The following is a 20,306-nucleotide window of genomic DNA, read 5'->3' as shown; positions in this document are numbered from 1 at the left end:
ATACAATAGGAGGATATGACTGGAATGAAGAAACACACCTGAATGCCATTTATGAGATTGCTCTTACCCCACCCAGTACTACCAAGCTGCTGACGAGAATGCCTGAGCCAAAAGAAGGTCACAGAGCAGAACTTGTTAATGGAAAACTATTTATCTTGGGCGGGTCAACAACTGGCAAGTCTAAAGATGCTCTTGACAGTGTTGTTGTTTATGATTTCTTAAAAAATGAGTTCAAGCCATGTCCATCGCTACCTCAGCCTGTTTGTCATATGTCCACAGTCACTTCGGGTGATAAGATCATCGTCGTTGGCGGTGAGGGTAAGAATGGTCAGTCATTAAATGACGTCATCATGTACGACACTGAGACAGGGCAAAGCGAGAGACTGCCCTTCATGATTCACAAAAGGGTGTGCAGCTCAGCTGTCATCATGAATGACGTCATTGTCGTGTTTGGTGGATGGAATGAGGAGCAGAGAGGTCTCGACTCAGTGGAAACCTTCACCATTGGTGGAGATGGCTGGAAAGAACTGCCAGGAATGATAGAAAAAAGGTGTTATGTAACTGCTGTTGTGAAACCTCACATCTCAATATAAACTTTTTATTGTGTCCTTGCATGAATATGATAATATTTTGTGTCGTGATGGTCAATTATTGTTTCGGCGCTTTCTTGATATGTGAGCAACCAGAAGTCTGTCCCTAATCATAAACCTGAATCTAACATGAACATGACATTTGTAAAAATACGTTGTCGAAACGTGCCCAACTTTATTGTACAGAAAATTGTCAAAATAATTGCGGTTTACGTTTGCTTTTGGACAAAAACTAAAATAGTCGTGTTACATAAACAAGGAGGAATTTCGTTTTAAACTAATTGCCATATTTGTTTACATTTTTCTGGCAAAGCCAGAATGCCTAAATTTTTAATACTTGATGTAAAATGGTGTATATTATACTTTTTATCAAAATTTATGCATTCTGATTGAGTTACTAAAAATGTAAACAAACTTGCTGATTGGAAAACGAAATTCAAACTGCCTATCTTCGTAAAATCTCGTGTTTCCGAAGTGAGCGCGACAATGTGGCGAAAATGTTCCGATCTCTTGCAGAAGTTCCCTCTGACTTCCTTCTGTGCAAGAAACCTTTAAACTCTGCAAATTCATCGAGAAATTGTGCTATTTGGAACGGTATGTAACTATAATAACTATAATCTTACTATTCTTATTGCAGTTTTAGTCGCGTCTGGTTACTTTAAAGATGTGTGGTTTGTTGATTCCTGTCCGGTCTGATTTATTTAGGATTTAATATTAAGTAATTGAGCTTGTACTTGTAGGTTCAATGTTATCATTAATTTGCCACTGAAATTTCAAAGCACTAATGCTGCTACACCGTACCTTTCTATTTACAATTCAGGTTAATTTTAAGCTGATGAATCAGACTTTAATATCTTGAGTAAGAAACCTTTATTATGATCTTAAATAAAGAAATAAGTTTCATAGCTTTTGTATGAAAAGAATTGTTGAAACCGACAGAGAATAGGAGGGTAATTAATATTCAGAGCTGGGTTAATATATGCAGAGCATTAATTATACTTGTTTACATAAGTTTTTCATCCAGATTTTTTACCAAACGCAATCGAACTTTTAAAGATGGCTTTTGGACCTATGTCGAATAGCTCTACGAAATATCGTAATTTACGTATTATTGTATTACCTTTCCATCAAAACAATCCATAGATGCTTTGCGGTTCCAGACCTGACCCAGTACCCCGCTCGATTTGAGAGAGAATTTGTAACTTTTTTCGCTTACAAAATTCATCATGGTAGTTAATGTTTCGACCTAAGGCTATTGCTAACCTTAGTTAGCATTACCACCTTACTAACTCTCCTGACCAAACATCGAGAGGTGTTTTGTCTATTTTAGGCAGTTGTTATACCTTGTCAAACAGTTGTGTTATTGTTATCGATTACTCGTATCCCTCTGGGAGACTAGCTCTGAAATGGACACAAATCAATAATCACTCGAACCAAAGCGAGATTCGTAGCTTCACTTAGTTACACAGCATGAAACATTTAATTAAGACCCCAGCACGATATTCAATTTAAAAGAACAACCACTTTAAATACTAAATATAGCGCGAGAGAGTGCTAGAGATTCTCTCAGCATGAGGCTGGTACTGATATTGCAAAACAAACCAGATTTAAATCATGTGAACTATTTAATAAAACCAGGAATCTCATGTTGATACTTGGAACATCGAAGAAAATGTCTGAGAGACTGAAATGAACACAATTTTTGCACCATGATTAGAGAACTGTTAGTGTCAAAATAAACCACTTTTGAATCTTGAATCTTGAATCTCAAGTTGATACTTGGTAAGTAAGAAAGAAACGCGAAAGAAGTATCTGAAGATATTTAAAACTCTCACAGCATGATGGTAAAAATTGCAAATCGAAACTAGTTTCGATTCGATAAATCTTGCTGGTGTCAAAACGGAAACCAGCTTTTACAAATCTTGTAAAAAACTCATTCAATGAACCATTTTATAGTACTTAGAATATCATATTGATACTTGAAATATCGAAGACATGCAAATTAAACGACGGGAATAAATACAAGTTTCGCAGCATGATGTTAAAAATGTTTTTATCACAGCAAATTCAATTGCGTAGGTCCACAAGAATGTTTTTTGAATGACGTGGACATCACGCGATGTTTTGAAGACAATAAATATTACCTCATTTCAAGGTGTTGTCTTAGACACAAAATACCGTCGACCCCGTTAACACCAGCTTGTTCCAAAATGGTTACGTAAAATTCTGTCGTAATTCATCAGCTTTGGCAAGTCTAATTTGATTATCTTTGTGTGGTTTAAGTTGCATGGTCTGTCAGTGTCAATATCAGCCTCGCTACCAATCACTGTTGGTTTGATAGTTCCACTGGTCGCCACGTTTACACTTTACAAAAGGGCAGGGTGCTCAGCCCATATTGCATGACGTCACTCTCGTGTTTTAACCTCACATCTGAACGTGTTCTCGATATAACTGTGTATAACTTTGATTAAATCTTAATATTCCTAAATTGAGCATCCTTCCAATTCCCAAATTGTTGGTTCCAAAGTTGAAATTTTATTCCATTTCAAGCATTTTTGGAATGGTAGAAAAAACCACTATCCGGTGAATAGCGCTATCCAACTTTCATACAACCTGCCCCTGGCTTTTAGCTGTTGATAAACAAATACGAGTTGGTTGAAAAATCCTGGTCAAATTCACGAAAGTTATTCTCGTTGATCAAGTAAGTTACGTACAATATCTCGCTAAAGTTTCATAGCTTTTGTATGAAGATCTTCCATATTATCGCAATTCTACGGCAGAAACGTAATTAATATTCAGAGCTGGGTTAATTTATGCAGAGCATTAATGCTTAGAAGGTTGATAAGTCTTAATTTCGATTGGAAAACTTTCCACTTGAAATTACTTGTTATTGAATACTTTTTATCAGAATTTAAACCGTAGTGTTCAGCAAGTTGTGTTTTTGTTCATCGATGAACTCAAATAACTTTTTTATTATTTCATGCCTGGGCTTTCTCTCCGAGACTGGTTCTAAAATAGACACAAATCAACTACTCGAACCAAAGCGAGATTTATAGCTTCAGTTTGGGCCACAGCATGAAATATTTAATTACGATGACCCCAACACGATATTCAATTTAAATCAATAACTTCTCAATAAATTAATTGAGATTTTGTGCTACTTCACTAAATGTTGGCTAATTTTTAAAGGGTTCATAGATCTTAATTTCGAGTGGAAAACTTTCCACTTGAAATTACTTTGTATTTAATACTTTTTATCAGAATTTAAACCCTGGTGTTGTGTTTTTGTTCATCGATGAAGGCAAATACATTTGTGTTATTTCATGCATGGACTTTCTCTTTGAGACTGGTTGTGAAATCAATACAAATCAATTACTCGAACCAAAGCGAGATTCATAGCTTCAGTTTGGGCCACAGCATGAAATATTTAATCACGATGGACATAATTTAAACCGCTGTTAAACATAACCAGGGAGCAGCGTGGCAGCGTCTTCAAAACACTTAGCATCAAACGTGGTGTAACAACTGCCTAAAATAGACGAAACACTTCTCGACGTTTCGACCTAAGGTTATTACTAACCTTTGTTAGTATTACCACCTTACTAACACTCCTGACGAAACATCGAGAAGTGTTTTGACTATTTTAGCCAGTTGTTATACCAAATTTGATGCTAAGTTGTTTGAAGACTTGAAGTATTTCCTTGTTTATTAACTCTACGCTGTTGTTTTGTGTATTTTAGGCAGTTGTTATACCTTGTTAAACAGTTGTATTATTGTTTGTCGATTAGTCGAGTCCCTCTGGGAGACTAGCTCTGAAATGGACACAAATTAATTATCACTCAAGCCAAAGCGAGATTCGTAGCTTCACTTTGTTACACAGCATGAAACATTTAATTAAGACTCCAGCACGATATTCAATTTAAAAGAACAACCACCTTAAATACTAAATATAGCGAGAGAGAGCGCTAGAGATTCTCTCAGCATGAGGCTGGTACTGATATTGTCGAAACAAACTAAATTTAAATCTTGTGGTAATGACGCGATCAATGAACCATTTAATAATACTAGGAAACTCATGTTGATACTTGGAATAACACAAAGAAATGCAAATGTCTGAAATGAATACAATTTTCGCACAATGTTTAGCAAAATGTTAGTGTCAAAATAAACCACTTTTGAATCTTGTATGCGAGATAATAACTCAACTATCAATAATACCAATCTCAAGTTGATACTTTTAATAACAAAGAAATGTAAGTGTCCGAAGATATTAAAACTCTCTCAACACGATGGTAAAGATAGCAAATCGAAACTAGTTTCGATAAATCTTGTTGCTCAGTGTCAAAAGCGAAATTAGTTTTTACAAATCTTGTAAAAAACTCATTCAATGAACTATTTGATAATCCTTGGAATATCATATTGATACTTGAAATATCGAAGACATGCAAATTAAACGACGGGAATAAATACAAGTTTCGCAGCATGATGTTAAAAATGTTTTTATCACAGCAAATTCAATTGCGTAGGTCCACAAGAATGTTTTATGAATGACGTGGACATCACGCGATGTTTTGAAGACAATAAATATTACGCCATTTCAAGGTGTTGTCTTAGACACAAAATACCGTCGACCCCGTTAACACCAGCTTGTTCCAAAATGGTTACGTAAAAATCTGTCGTAATTCATCATCTTTGGTAAGTTTAATTTGATTATCTTTGTGTGGTTTAAGTTGCATGGTCTGTCAGTGTCAATATGATAGTTCCACTGGTCGACACATTCACACTTTACCAGATTCCCGAGACGCGATATCAACACTTGATGGTATATTAGAGTATAAGAGATTTTGCTGGCTTGAATTTGAATAATAAAACCCTTTGGTGGGAACAAATACCTATATTCTTTGTCTATTTCTATCTCTAGCCTAAATTTGACTTCAGATTGTAAATTATACTGCTAAGGTGTAGTCAATTCGAAATGAAAACCATTTTGTCTATTATTTGTGTCGTCTACGCCATCGTTCCAGTTTTATTGAATATCTAAGACGAAGTGCATTATTACTTAAATTAAATATTGCTATTGGATTATCTATGGCTACAGTGCAGTAAAGGTTTATTTCATCATTTCACTCTTCAATAATTCCGTGGACTGGATTTCAAAGGGTTGATGTACATAATCACTTTATCAAAATTTTTTCAGATAAATTGAGCTCATCATGGACAGAGGTTACGAACCAGAACGGTTCACTAGTCAAATTAGACATGATTTAATTTGCTGTATTTGCCTCTGTGTGTTGAAGGATCCACGATTATGCGAGTCAGGAGAACATCTGTTTTGTTTGAGCTGTATAACACGATCCCTTGCTAACGATGAAAAATGCCCCAAGTGTCGGCAACACCTTACTCTAGCAACTTTGAGACATCCCCAAAGGTTAATAAGAAACTTTTTGTCAGAGCTAAAAATCAAATGTGTTTACATCGATCGTGGGTGTTCGGAGCAAGTTGAACTTGGAAACCTTCAGGATCACGTAAATAATTGCGAATACCGTCCAGTGTCTTGTGAAAATTGTCGCCGTGAGATTGAACCTCACATTACTCGTATTTCACGAAGACTTGATGAAATGAAGGAGAGTCAAAATTTTTACAGACAGGAAATGGATAAAGTCAACAACTGTTTTGAAGAAATTCGTACTTTGACGAATGAAATGGGGGAGGAGAAAAAAAATGAGGTCATTGGAAATAAAAGAAAATATGGGAAAATACATAAAACAGTGAAGAAAATGAAGGTGATTTGTGAATATTTTTGCTAATATTATGCTTAAATGGAGCACCCAACAATATCAAAGTCCCACAATTAAGGCGTTTTAGAAGTGTGATGATAAATTGTACAAGATATTGAGCAAGCCTTATGGCATCCCCACTATACCAATCTCGGCACATCACTAGCAGTTTACAATTACTTTCTTATTCTCATTTCTCACCCTGATAACCAATTATAAGTAAAATATAAATATTGATTTTTCTTGACCACTTCATTTTTAGCAAAACATATATTTCTTTTTGTCCAATTACTGTTTTTATTCATTGATTTTCATTGGGAAATTGTGAAATAAGTATACCAAAATACCCAATTTGGATTGGGAGTTGATATCGGGACCTGGACAGACTTATTCTCTGAGATAGACTGTTTGTACAACATATTGGGTGTGTTTTGCCTGAATAAACAAGTCAAAACTAGCGCCCTCAAGAGAACAGGAAAAACAAACGCCAAAAACAAGGAGAGCAACAAGCTCTGATTTCGGTATTTTATTCATAAAATACGTTCCCTGTTTCATAGTTTTGAACTTTATAGATTGTATCGTGTCACCACAGAGAAAATATTTTAACTAACGTATTGTAATTTAGAAAAATGTTGACCAATTAACACCATCCCAGGATGAAATGAAAACTCAGATTCAGGAAATGGAAAGAAAACAAGAACAAATCGAGGTAAGACGAGATGAGATGAAGCATGTAATTTTAAATCTGTTCAGACACTGAAAACAATTGAGGGTAATATCATCGTATAAACATTTTTAGCCTAGGTAGACCTACAATCCTGGTCAAAACATTGACGACATTCAGTGATAATTCACACATGTGGTGGCTCGATACAGTTTTTCGAAATTGTTCAATGCATATTTTAAAAAGGGATATTAAGCATCTAAATGTTTCGCAAGAAGGCTAAAAGTTTAGCTGGTTTTCAACTAGCGATATTTTTCGCGCGAAGCGACTTTATTGTTTTGTATCTGAACAATTTGTTCCAGATGGTTGCAGTTGAAAGCTCTGGAACAAAAGTAAAATGTCGCTTCGCACGAAAAATATCGCTAGTGGAAAACCGGCTATTGTATACTTTACAGGAAACATATCTAAAGTGAAAATTTATTTAGAACTTGTGCCTGGCACCTGTCACCATAGCAACAGAGACATTTTAAACTAGCCGCCGAACGTGGTTTATTCGTGTTTATATCGCAAACGAGTTCGATGACCATTTTCCCTCGGTTTTGTTGTGGGTTTTTTTTATTATTTTTCGTCGTCGCAAGTGTATTTTGGCGCGAAATATACTAGTATTTGAAAAGTGTATGTGACCGTATTTATCTACGTCACAGTTTTCTTTCCCAAGAGTTCTGGTGCACAGCTCGAAATTGTAGCGCCTTGGCACCGAATAACTTTGCGCATATTATCTGGTTTCCGGACGGCGCGCAAGGAACTTTTAACAACAATATTCAAATGTATAATTCTTTTAGGATATAGCCTCGCCTAGATTAGATTATAGTTTATAATTCTGTTTGCAAAGACTCGCCTAGTTTAATCTTTACGTCGCAAATATTATTGCTGCTGCAGGCAGCACTCTTAGTTTTGACAAGCAATGTTTTAGTGCACTCGACCCAGTCTTTCACGCCGATGTATGTATGGTCAACATTTCGATCTTGTGTCTGCCCATATTTAAGATGTCGTAATTCCGGGGTGGCACCGGGGGGAGTGAACACAAATTTGAATATTAAAATTTGAGTTAATGCGACCATTGCCAATTGCAAGCTTTTTATTCTGAAGATTTGCAAGCTTTTAACACTTCCAGAAGTTAAGGGTAAGTAAATATGACTTTATTCCTTTCTGCCACTGTCCATCAAGGGGATGAACTGTTTAGCGTTCATTCTAAAGGCAAACAATGTGCTTTTATGAGTTTATCAGCGCTTCTGATAGCCCGAAACATTTCATTGTCCGAAAAGATAAGGGATTTATTTCGGGCAATTATTTGCCCGAAATATATAGTAATTCATCAGCGATGGCTTTCGAAGAAATTTAAATGCTTCAAAACAAGGCTTTTAGACATGTCTGCACAAGCGTCGTCTTCGAGCGTTTTCAAAATCGTTTTTGTAATTATCGTTTTGACGCCCTTTTCCTACAGTCCAAGAGAAAATATGCTCAATATATTAAATTAGTTGTAACTTCGTAAATTGACAGTGTTTGCAAAAAGTTACTGGTGCGCATAATCGACCGACTTTTATAAGCGGAATAAATCGCATCGTGTGCGCCCGGCTTTATCGCTATTTACTAAAATGGTTGATAAAATAAATGGATTTTAAATGGGCCTGTCTGATTCTGTTTGATAACATTTTATGATCTGTGTTTACAATTATTTGACGATATATATTTATATATATTTGTGTATATATATATATATATATATATATATATATATATATATATATATATATATATATATATACACATTCATATGACGACCTTTTACATATAATTAATGCCAACAATATATATTTCAAACGAAAACGCACCTAGTGTAGACGGGGCCTTAATTAATATGATAATTATAAACGTTAACCATATGGTTAGGTGTTGTTGTTCACTTTTGTTGCATAAAAACGAGATACGGATCTAAAACGTTGGTCGATTGGCTGCTGTTTAGGTACGTCGTCCCTCATTGGCTGCGAACAATAAAACTAACTTAACAAACTTTCAAACCCGATAGCAATGTATCTGCGCTCACAGATACAATAAGGAATAGTAAGTTGCCGCGGATGCACCATTGCACTGAAGTGCTTCCGAGATTATTAATATATGGATATAGCAGTCGATAATAAATATAGCATTATATTAAAGGAACGTACACGCCCTATATCACGAGAGTATAAATACCAAATGTTAAATATTGAATAACAGATTTGGATCTAGACCACGTTGTGTCCGTGAAGTAAACTTCGTTCGTTACAAGTGTAAACGTCTGATTAAAAAAAATGAGGGTCACCGAACTCGTTTGCGATATAAAAACGATTAAACCCTGTTTGGAGGCCATTTTGTGACGAATAAATATTCATGCAAATTGCATCACGTCTAATATCTAATCTTTCACAACCCGTCATTGCCAAAGCTTTGTCGTAAGAATGTCCAGGAAATATAATGAGAATGTCGTAAGAATGTCCAGGAAATGTAAAAACGTTGCGCTCTTTTTGTACCCTTTTCAATTTGTCTGATTGGTATTTGGTCAGTGGGTTGTTCCAAACTTCGCAACTGTATTCCAGAATTGACCGAATCAGGGCAATATATATTTTTACTAGAAATAAATGCATGCAGCAACCCTTCGCCATTTCAAAGAAGGAAAATAAGTTTTCTGAGCTAGCCAGACCTATACCCTCTTAGCTTATATTATGACTGAAATGAGTTGAATAAGCCGATCGTGAATGAGAAGTAAAATCACCCATTTTCCTGCTGCATTTAGTCACAGTTTATGGAGAGTTAATGCTTCATTATACGGCTAATCCTAATATACGGGTAATCCTGATCTACGGGTAATCCTAATCTACGGCTAGTCCTTCAAACAGCACAAATTAAATCCCAAAGCACTAAACGTCAAATGTTGTTTTCAGTCGATTATTTAGCAATTATTGAATGAGGTTGAACATAATATGAAGAATTATCAAGCCGAAGTTTGTCATTATCAACCGAAGCCGAAGGTTGAGGTTGATAATGACAAACTGAGACTTGATAATTCTTCATATCATGTGAAAACCGAATTCAATAAATGTTTTATTATTTATTTAAAAGAACGAACATGTATTCTTCAAAGTTGCCGAACCTTTCACTTGAGGAAGCCATTGTGTTGATGTCTTCGCCATTCGTGTGACGTCAAACGTGGGATACGACTATTTATCACACTAAAAAAGTCGTATCACACGTTATGACGTCACACGATTTCACACATGGCTATTAGCCATTCACAGACTGTAAATTCTTTTAAATAAATAATAATTCCCAAAATAAATTAATTACACCATTCCCGCCAGCCCGGCTCATATGAATGCGAATACAAGTTTTCCCGGCAAACCCCTGACCCTCTCAAATGAACAGGCCCTTCGATGCTTAATTAATATCCTTGTTTAAACTGTATCCAGCCACCTTGAATATCACGTTCGTCGTGATTTGTTTTCCACTCTCGCGTTTTTTCTACCTACGTATACTCACGTAAAAGTTTAAAATCATTTAAATGATACTTATAAAATCAACGATTGAATAGATGTATATATAGGGTTGGCTTCTGTTGATGATTTTTTCTGTTGTGAGTTTTTCTGGCATAAAATTAATAATACTTTAACGTAATACTTTAAATTTAATAATAAAACTTTTACGTACGTCCAAGAAACGCAACAGTCGAAAGCAGCTCTAAAGCCAGGCGCACACGACGCGATTTTTTTAAACGATTTTACTCAGCCGAATTCAATCGGCAAATGTCAAACTGTTTTGACAGCCGGTTGACGTAAATCGCTTAGAAATAACATCGCAAACGACCGACAAAAATCGTACGACAAAAATTGCGTCATGTGCGCCTGGCTTTACTTACATACTTACGGTCATAATACAAAAGTATACAAAATTTAAAACTTCTTAACTATATTTTCCATTTCTTACAATATTTCGCGGCCAAACTTAGCAATTTTACTAAATTTAGTATGTTCTTTCTGAAAATTGCTTTTTGTCGCCTAGACAAATCTATAGTGCGTAAGGTCCATTATAGTCTAACGAGTCTAGCTAATAGCAAACCAGTATATTTCTCTAAACAGCGAATCGAAAACTCGAATATTGCCCACGTTAATGAGATCCCCGCAAATATTGGTCGAAACGAACGTAAAGTGGACCAACCACGTGGCTAGAATTTGCCCCATATCACGCAGATACAAATTTTCTCGACACAGACCAGTTGATAGTGTTACCTCAGATAAAATATTTTAACCATCATACTGTAATTTAGACAAATGTCAACGAACTGACACCGTCTCAAGCTGAGCTGAATATTCAGCACCTTCAAATGGCAAGAAAACAAGATCAAATGGAAGTGAGACAAGATGAGATGAAGGTTAAATTTTAACTGATATAGTCAAAGCGATATGTACTAAAGACAGCGATTCCCTCTCTTAGGAATTAGCATAAGATGATGTTTCTTATAAAAAAAACAGCTTACAATGATGTTTCTTCTATATTCTTACTACATAAAATTCAATTAACCATAGTAAGCCGTCTTATTTTTGACATAATCATTATATTCTACATCCAGACTCATCTCCACCTTAATTTGTTTCCATCCCCCCATTTCCGAGGTAATTGATATTAAATGAGTATGAACGCGAGTGAGGTTGTTATTTTAGAAAGCTCTTGACGAGATGAAACAAACCCAATCAGGAATGAACGAGAAAGCAGAAAAAATGGAGGTAAGAACGTATTTGTGATAATATTTCATAATTGCTGGTCATTGATTATCATATGACGCGTGACGAAATGCACCCTCTCGATAATTATGTCATTTGCTTGGACGGCCTCGTTCAAAAGTAAACTTGGAATGCGCGTTGGATCCCAAGCAAAATGATGTAATTATTAAACTGATATATCGAAATGTAATTTTTAACGCTTTAGCCAAAATAAAGAAAATAAAATTTGGATTTGGGAAGCTGCATTTGGGAAAAAGGCGTGGTTGTAACTTGCAGTAGATTTCCCTCCCCTCCCATTGAATTTAGTTTAAACCTTATGCCTTCAATGTCAAAATATAGTTCCTCGTACATCATTTTAAAAGGTTTAAAGGGAAGATGCTTAACTAGTTTGAGCTGGTTTATTGGGTATAATCTTGATTAAATATTCTTATTTAGAAACATTTACACATTATGGGACATATGCAACTAAGACTAAACAGAGACGTACAGGTAAGAAAAAAATTTTGATAATCATATTTCAAAATTATTGATCATTGATCGTGATGTATATCAGGTGACGAATACATTTTAGCACACTCTTTCGATTATTTTGATTTATAATCGTAATTGTGATCTTAATCGTAAAGCTGCGCTCAAAATTAAAAACCGAAACACGTCGATAGGCTGACGATTCATCAGAGACTCTATTATTGAAATAGTGCATCGAAATGTGATTTTTCTGCTTTAGATAAGCACTGAAATTATCCTAGTTCCTGAACAAACTGTCAATCATTCACATATGTCGGAAAAAATGGAAAATATGAAAATAGTTTGTGGGTTGTTTTCATATTTCATTGAGCTACAAGCTCACTTGCAGCGTTTTCATATAAAACACTAATAGGAACACATAAAATGCATTTATAAGGCTAGTAAAATGCACCATTTTTTCATAATACATACTAGAGCAAGCTCTACACAAGTCTCAGTATCTGCATCACCAATAATACAGGCTTACCACTGAGATTATCGATACTGTAGCACAATAGCACAATACTTTAAACTTTGTCTTACAATTTAGCGTAATGCTTTGGTGATGGAACAGCAGTTCGACAGATTTTATGAATTACTAGATCATCAAACAAAAGAAAGAACAACCAACAGAAATGGTGCTCAAGCTATGGATCCCACAATTCAAGCCAATAACCAAGACGTTATTATTCTTGGTGGTCGTTATACAAGTGGAGTGACCTTGAACACTGTTGAAAAATATAATGTTGTTGAGAAGAGGTCGACCTTGTTACCACGATTGAATCACCCTCGCGAAAGATCAGCGTCGTGTGTTTACAACAATGACGTTCTTCTCGTTGGTGGTTACTGTAAACATGCACTTGACACGATCGAAGTTTTGAAAATGGACCAACATCCTTTGCGATGGACAAATTTTGATTCTAAACTGCCTGTCCATTTACTTTGTCACGACGTCATAGTTTATGAAGGGAAATTATATGTAATAGGAGGAGTAGACTGGAATGAAGAGGAAACATTGAATGCCATTTATGAGATTGCTCTTACCCCACCTTATACTACCAAGTTGTTGACGAGAATGCCTGAGCCAAGACAATATCACAGAGCAGAACTTGTTAATGGAAAACTATTTATCTTGGGCGGAACAACAACTGGCCAAAATGAAGATGCTCTTGGCAGCGTTATTGTTTATGATTTGGTTAAGAATGAGCTCAAGCCATGTCCATCTTTACCCCAGCCTGTTAATGAAATGTCCACAGTCACTTGGGGTGATAAGATCATTGTTCTGGGCGGCGAGGACAAGAATGGTGAATCATTAAATGACGTCATCATGTATGACACTGAGACGGGGCAAATTGAGCCACTGCCCTCCATGATTCACAAAAGGAGCGCCTCCTCAGCTGTCATACTGAATGACGTCATTGTCGTGTTTGGTGGATTCAATGAGGAGCAGAGATATCTCAACTCAGTGGAAACCTTCACCATCGGTGGAGATGGCTGGGAAGAACTGCCAGGAATGATAGAAAGAAGGTGTTATGCTACTGCTGTTGTGAAACCTCACAACTGAACGTAATCTATCTATAATATTTCTATATTCTTATACTGTGGCGTCTAGTGAGGTTTAACCGATATTGTTAGTGTGTAAATAGGTTCAATTTGACATTTTAATCTTAACCAATGAGCGTTAGCAATATGCTGGACATTAGATTCATTAGTGAAATAAGTTTGATGATAAAAGTTATCCAATAAAAAATAGATACTTGCTAAGCCTAATTATTTTTACGATGGTTATTCAGAGTAATCTTGCTAGTTCCTATCAAGCGTTTTAACGAAGCGTGAATTGACCAGTGGTTTTAACCCAAAAAGCCCACAAGGCATGGCGTTACAAGCTTAGTAATATAAAATGAATTCGTATAATAATTGCAAAAGTGATTTTTGAAAGTTCTGGCGTCTGATTGGTCGAGGGACCTCGGATTATTACGCAATAATAAACTGAGCGGATTTTTCAAAATGGCGGCGAGTTGTTTTCACCAGTGGTTTTCACTGAGCTGTATTATAATTCCTGGAGGACTTGCTCCTCCCATTTCAGTAACTTTGTCCGCCATGTTTTTGAAGCAAAAACATGGCGGACCATAGGGCGGACTCACTGTACGAGTCTCGTACCCAGGCGCTTTAATAGTAAAATATATAACGTTGCATTCAGGTCTTATATAGAGGTCAGCAGAAAAAAAGCAAGCGAGCAGGGGTGCTTGGGGTGGTTGTTTTTTTTCGAGGAAGCGCCTGGCAGAAAATGACCGATTTCTGGCAAATCGTGACCGATTTCTGGCAAACGCTTGAATTTTGCAGTTTATATTTTCATTATGTATAATTTTTTTACTGGATCGACTGTCGACGGGCTAGCCAAGTATTATGAACGTCTCCTTTGGCGAAGAATCATTTGAAGGTACTTCTATTTAAATATTTTCCGTCGGAGTGACTATATTCGTAGAGCACTCGAATAATCGCCTGCCGTATTTACATATTACTATTGGGAAAAGCGAGCGCATTTCAACATATTAAGAGGTTTCTGTCCATGACATAAAAGACAAACTTATATTCCTTTGTTTACAGGTTTAATAATCCGATGATGAATTCAACGCGATATGGGAACAACTTGAATTTAAAAGTAAATTGATTCTATACGTGATACTTATCGGATATAATTTGTAACATGAAATGTTCAATATTAATCAATCTATAACATTTTTAAAAACCGGTGTATCTGTGAAAACCTGGATTTAATTCAAGTAATCACAGTATATAATTATATTGTATTGTATTATATTGTATAATTCATTTGATTGTTTCCATGTTGAATTTAAAAATTAAACGAAACTTACCTTAAGTTGAAGTTTGATTGTAATTCTACTCGTCATTAGCTGGAACGAAGGAGTAACATGAGAAGCATATGCGCATTGCTTGTCAACCAGTATTTAACGCGAGTGATTGCCGAAGAGCAAGGAACGAATGAGTGTGGTGGGCTATCAAGGGTGGGCATGTTACTCCTTCGTTCCAGCTGATGACGAGTAGAATTACAATCAAACTTCAACTTAAGGTAAGTTTCGTTTAATTTTTAAATTCTATCTCGTCATCAGCTACGTCACTACGGAGTACCATGAGATTTTGAAGTTCGGTAATCATGAGTAATTGATACTCTCCGTAAAATGTGGAACCAAATTTTTAATATAACAAAATATTACAGCGTTCAATGTTATGGTTGAGCATTAACTTATCAACAGTAAACATTATTTTAATAAATGTAAAATTTTTAAACTTAATCATGCTCGTTGTCCGTCCCAAAGGCCTGCATAATATTATTTCCCAGCGTATCTGTCACAATGGGTTTTTGATAAAAAGAGGCGAAAGTCTGAGCATTGGACCATCCTGCTGCTTCAAGAATTTCGGTAAGTCTGGCTCCCTTCGCAAATCCATATGAAGTCGCAGCCGCCCTGCTACTGTGCGAAGAATATGTACTCGTGTCCACGCCTGCATCTTTGAGCACTTGCTTGATCCAACGCGCTACCGTATCTTTCGATACCGACTTGTGCGGTTTCATGAAACTGATCAACAATTGCGAGTTGTCTGTTCGTATTGACGCCGTCCGATGAATGTATTCATCGAGATGTTGAACAACGCACAAGTCACTGTCTGCATAGCTCGAAAGTTCAATCGGTTTTTGGTGAGTGCCCGGCCTAGTGTGTTTTAGCTTCTCCAGAATGGCGAATATGTATTTCCCTTGCAATTTCTGCATAAATTGTATGTTAAGTTTGTGAATAGTTTGACATCGTTGCCCGGTTAAGAGGGCTAGTAGCATTACCAATTTATGGGTAAGCTGCTTCAGAGAAAGTTCCGAATTTAGGGTTAGTGATCTTAAGTGAGTTAGGACCTGTCCGACATCCCATATTTTCGTGTATTTCGGCAATGCTGGCCTGATCTCAAATACGCCTTTTAGAAATCTGCGTACTAGTCGGTGTTCGCCAAATGAAGTACAGTCTCTAGGTGTTAAAATCACAGATAATGCTGACCTTGCCGTGTTTATTGCGCTGTAGCTCAAATCTTGTTCAAATAACTCTGCTAAGAAATCTATGCCCTGCTCAACTGTAGCATTGTGGCAATTAATGTTTTTCTTAGCACAAAACTGTTTCCACTTAGAAATATAGGTGCAGTATTGCTTCTTGGTACCTTCACGCCATGATGACATAATAACGTCCTTTGCTGTGGTTGAAATGTTGTATCGCTCTAGTTTCGTCCTGATAATAGACAGATCAGAAGTCTCAAGTTCTTGCACAGAGGGTGTGTTTCCTCTGGTGAGTTTGGTAGTATTAGCCTGTCCTTTTTCGGTTGGAGTAGTACTGGCTCTTCTCTACACATGTGCATGGCCTTGGGATACCAAGCACGTGTGGGCCAATCCGGAAGGACACACACACCCAAGCCCTTGTCCTCTACAATTTTGCGTAAAACAGCTGGAATGACACTAAATGGTGGAAACATGTAAAATTTTAGAGTTCCCCATTGTGTTGCAAAAGCATCTATTATTTCTGCCTCTGGATCAGGTCTGAATGATGCATATCGTACAAACTGTTTATTGATTCTGGATGCAAAAAGGTCAATTACTGGGGTGAATTGTAATTTTGTTAAAGCATTCTGCAGGTCAGTGGGGTTGAGCATCCACTCAGCACCTGAATTGCTTTTTCTGGATTCCATATCTGCTTGTACATTCATTTTTCCTGGAATGTGTGCAGCTGAAATCCAGACAGAGCGAACAATGCACCACTCCCAGATCTCCTTACCTATGGTATTACAGATATTCGAATGACATGTACCCATATGGTTAATGGTTGATACTGCAGTTGTGTTGTCAGTCATAATTCTTATATGAATGTTGTTATCATGTTTAGCATAGCATTTTAGTCCAAAAAACACAGCTAATAATTCTAAAGCATTGATGTTGTTAGTCTTTTCAGCTGTAGACCATAAGCCCCCAGTGGATTCCTTCCCAAATACGGCACCCCATCCTGTGAGTGAGGCATCAGTAGTGATTACTTTATCTGGGTGCCCATGTGAGATTAAGTTATAGCTTTCTTGGACATTTTCAGCCCACCAATTCAATTCCTTTTTTGCGCTATCACTTAAAGTCATGTATGCATCAAAGTTACCAGCATTTTGTTTTAATGCCTGAGTTTTATCGAGTTCAATATTCCTATGGTATAATGCCCCATACATGACCCCTGGAAGGCTAGAAATAATTTTTCCCACTACTTGTGCCACTTCACGTATTTTGAGCCTACTCAAATCCACAAGTGCTTTGCAATGCTCGGCAAGTGCCGTGGCCTTCTCTTCAGTCAGAAAAATCGTCATCTTGACTGAGTCTAATTGGAAACCTAGGATGATCAGTGTTTGGCTAGGTTTCAATGCTGACTTACTGGGGTGACTTATAAACCCTAAGGATTCAAATTGTTCTATGGTGTCAAGCACATTAATTTTGCATTTGTGAAATGTCTGGCCTTGTAGATATAGGTCATCTATATAATTGCTTGAAATATGCCCTTTCTTGTGGAGGGCTGTGAGGGGTGGTTTCAAAATTTTTGTAAACAACCTAGGACAACAAGCCAGACCATTTGGCATGCTGGTGAATTGGTAAAGTTTCTGGTCCCACAAAAATTAAAGGTATTTCCTGTGGCTTTTGTGCACTGGGATTGTATAATATGCATCCTTTAGGTCCACTGAGGCCATGAAGCAATTTTTGGTCATGAGATTAGTAATTGTTTGTAGTGTGTCCATTTTAAAATGAATATAAGTCACAGACTTGTTGAACTCTTTCAAATTCAGAATAAGTCTGAATCGGCCATCTTTTTTCTGTCTGACAAAAATAGGAGAGATTATCTCCCCTGATTCATGCGACACTATTTCAATTATTTCTCTGGCAAGTAGTCTTTCTATTTCAGTAGTAATAGCCAGTGTCTCAGTGTGACTAAAGTTTGGGTTAGGATTAACCCTACCTTGGTGTGGTAGTTCATCAAGAGGTATTGTAATACCTCTAATAGCGTCAAGTATTGTTTTGTCTGAGGTCAGCTTTTTCCAAACAGAAAACTGCTGAGCGGTTCTGCCTGCTTTGAACTCTGTACATTGTTGTTCAAGATATTTTATCAAATTAGAAATATCGAAATCACTACAACTTACATTTTCTTTAAGTTTTTGTATTTTTTCAGCTAAAGTCCCTTCCTTTGCTGGCTCTGGTTCCCGTTGCCTCTCGTACCGGATCGCCTGCGATATGGTTTTTGGCCTCTCCATAAAAAAGGCTTCGTAGATGTGTTTCTACCACGGTTGTCACCTGTGTATGAGTTAATATCCTCACGGTTGTAGGTGTGAGCATTGCGCCTATTCGTGTTTCCTGTGCTGGTATTGCGAGCTGTTCTTGTCAGCGTCAGGGTGCTTGCAATGCTGTTTATTTCTTTTGAGTCGCGAACCAGCTTCGCTAAGTCATCGCCAAATAAGAATTTTGAGTTTGGTGGAATAGTGGCATGACAAATTTTTTGAAATTCTGGTTTCAAAGCTGGTTTAATCGACTCCTGTCGCATGGACATTATATCAGCATTCACATGCCCCAACATTGCCACAAGATTCACCGCGATGCGAAGCAATGCCTCGCGGTCATTGTCTTTCTTGTTGCCGGCTGATGCCGGAAATTGATTTTTGGCGCTGAGAGTTTCAGCCATTTGAAGCGTGGCAAAAACCACTTTTTGGACATTTTGTTGTACTCTTGACAGTCTAAGATCTGTCTTCTTTTTGTGTTGGCTGATTTGAGACCAAATTTCTGGGTTAATGCGGCTAACTCGCATAGCTTCACAGTTGAGCGGTTGTTTGTATTTCTCGTTTAGTTCCTTGATCTTGTCAGGGCTTAATTTTTCAGACCAGCGATTAATAGCGATAGTTGCTAGTTTTTCCCCGATTGCTGACCCTAGACTTTTGTCTTCGCTGAACTGTAGTTCCAGTTCTTGAAGCAAGTCGTCGTCGGGTAAGTCAGATCTCTTGTCTTGTTGTTGCGGGGAATCGTTGTCATTCAGTAGTTGCCTTACCTCGTCATCACTGGCCGTTACACTGAGGCAGTCCTCATTTTCATGAGATGTGCGACGGCGTTTTGCCGTGTGTTCATCTTGTTCCGACTCAGAGGAGTTCTGATCCTCCTGCTGTCGTTTTTTAGCCTGTACAGTTTTCCCGCCAGAATCGAGCTGCTGCCATATTTGGCCCAATATTTCAGCCATGTTGGCCATATTTTTATTCATTGTGGACAAAGTATTAGCGAATTGGTTATCAGAACCATCGCTGTTTATGCTCTGTGAGCTTGTAGATTGCCCATGCAGGGCAGTTTGTTCGTCCTGTGGACTATTGTTAGGCCCCTCTGCGGTAACGGCTTCCTGATGTTGATTCTGTTGTTTGTTTGTTCGCGTTGGCCCGTCCATATTTTGTTCGTTCTTACCTGTTTTGAACAAAACCTGCTATAAAATTGAGGAAAAAAGAGTAAAAAGAAGAGCAAAGAGTTGAAGAGAAGGACTACTTACGGTTTTTTGGTCGTCAGGTTATAAATATTTATGTATTTTCTTTAGCGCTCTTCGAACTCGTTCGCTGGTCGACAAAGCAAACCATGCACTGGTTGACAAGCAATGCGCATGCTTCTCATGGTACTCCGTAGTGACGTAGCTGATGACGAGATAGAATTCATTTTCTGCCAGGCTCTAAATTTGGCAAAACCACCCTAAGCACCCTCGCGCGCTCGCGTTTTTTTCAGCTGACCTCTATACAATAACTGAATGCAACATTATTTTACTATTAAAGCGCCTGGGTACGAGGGTGTCACTGTACCAGTTTCAAGGCGAGTTGAAAGTTGAAACTGGTAACTAACGTTACAAGCGTGCGATTG

At 37.2% G+C, this 20,306-nt stretch overlaps 2 protein-coding genes across 2 annotated transcripts; one reads left to right on the top strand and one right to left on the bottom strand.

Annotated features, from left to right (window-relative positions):
* The first annotated feature begins 11,842 nt into the window (after nt 1–11,842).
* Nucleotides 11,843–13,916, top strand: LOC114538442 (kelch domain-containing protein 8B-like). The gene is made up of 3 exons (XM_028559619.1): nt 11,843–11,848; nt 12,281–12,334; nt 12,903–13,916. Exons 1-3 carry the CDS (start codon nt 11,843–11,845, stop codon nt 13,914–13,916), a joined length of 1,074 nt encoding a protein of 357 aa, XP_028415420.1.
* A 2,656-nt stretch (nt 13,917–16,572) lies between these two features.
* LOC114538441 lies at nt 16,573–17,746 on the bottom strand. The gene is made up of 3 exons (XM_028559618.1): nt 17,319–17,746; nt 17,105–17,225; nt 16,573–16,638 (listed from the first exon to the last, which is right to left on the bottom strand). The coding sequence occupies exons 1-3, from the start codon at nt 17,744–17,746 to the stop codon at nt 16,573–16,575; spliced, it is 615 nt and encodes a 204-aa protein (XP_028415419.1).
* Nucleotides 17,747–20,306: the final 2,560 nt, after the last annotated feature.

Source organism: Dendronephthya gigantea, unplaced genomic scaffold (genome assembly GCF_004324835.1).
Source record: "Dendronephthya gigantea isolate DGI-Jeju-01 unplaced genomic scaffold, DenGig_1.0 000184F, whole genome shotgun sequence".
In the NCBI taxonomy this organism is placed as follows: Eukaryota; Metazoa; Cnidaria; class Anthozoa; order Malacalcyonacea; family Nephtheidae; genus Dendronephthya; species Dendronephthya gigantea.
This window is presented reverse-complemented; position numbering and strand designations above follow the sequence as displayed.

What these genes read in the sequence shown, in the direction of transcription:
- LOC114538442 (XM_028559619.1), top strand. An exon ending in GACTAAACAGAGACGTACAG is followed by an intron (nt 12,335 to 12,902) that starts GTAAGAAAAAAA and finishes CTTACAATTTAG; the next exon opens with CGTAATGCTTTGGTGATGGA.
- LOC114538441 (XM_028559618.1), bottom strand. Translation starts at nt 17,746, where the DNA reads ATGACGATTTTTCTGACTGAAGAGAAGGCCACGGCACTTGCCGAGCAT. An exon ending in AACATCAATGCTTTAGAATT is followed by an intron (nt 17,226 to 17,318) that starts ATTAGCTGTGTT and finishes TGCAGTATCAAC; the next exon opens with CATTAACCATATGGGTACAT. An exon ending in ACATTCCAGGAAAAATGAAT is followed by an intron (nt 16,639 to 17,104) that starts GTACAAGCAGAT and finishes GTCTATTATCAG; the next exon opens with GACGAAACTAGAGCGATACA.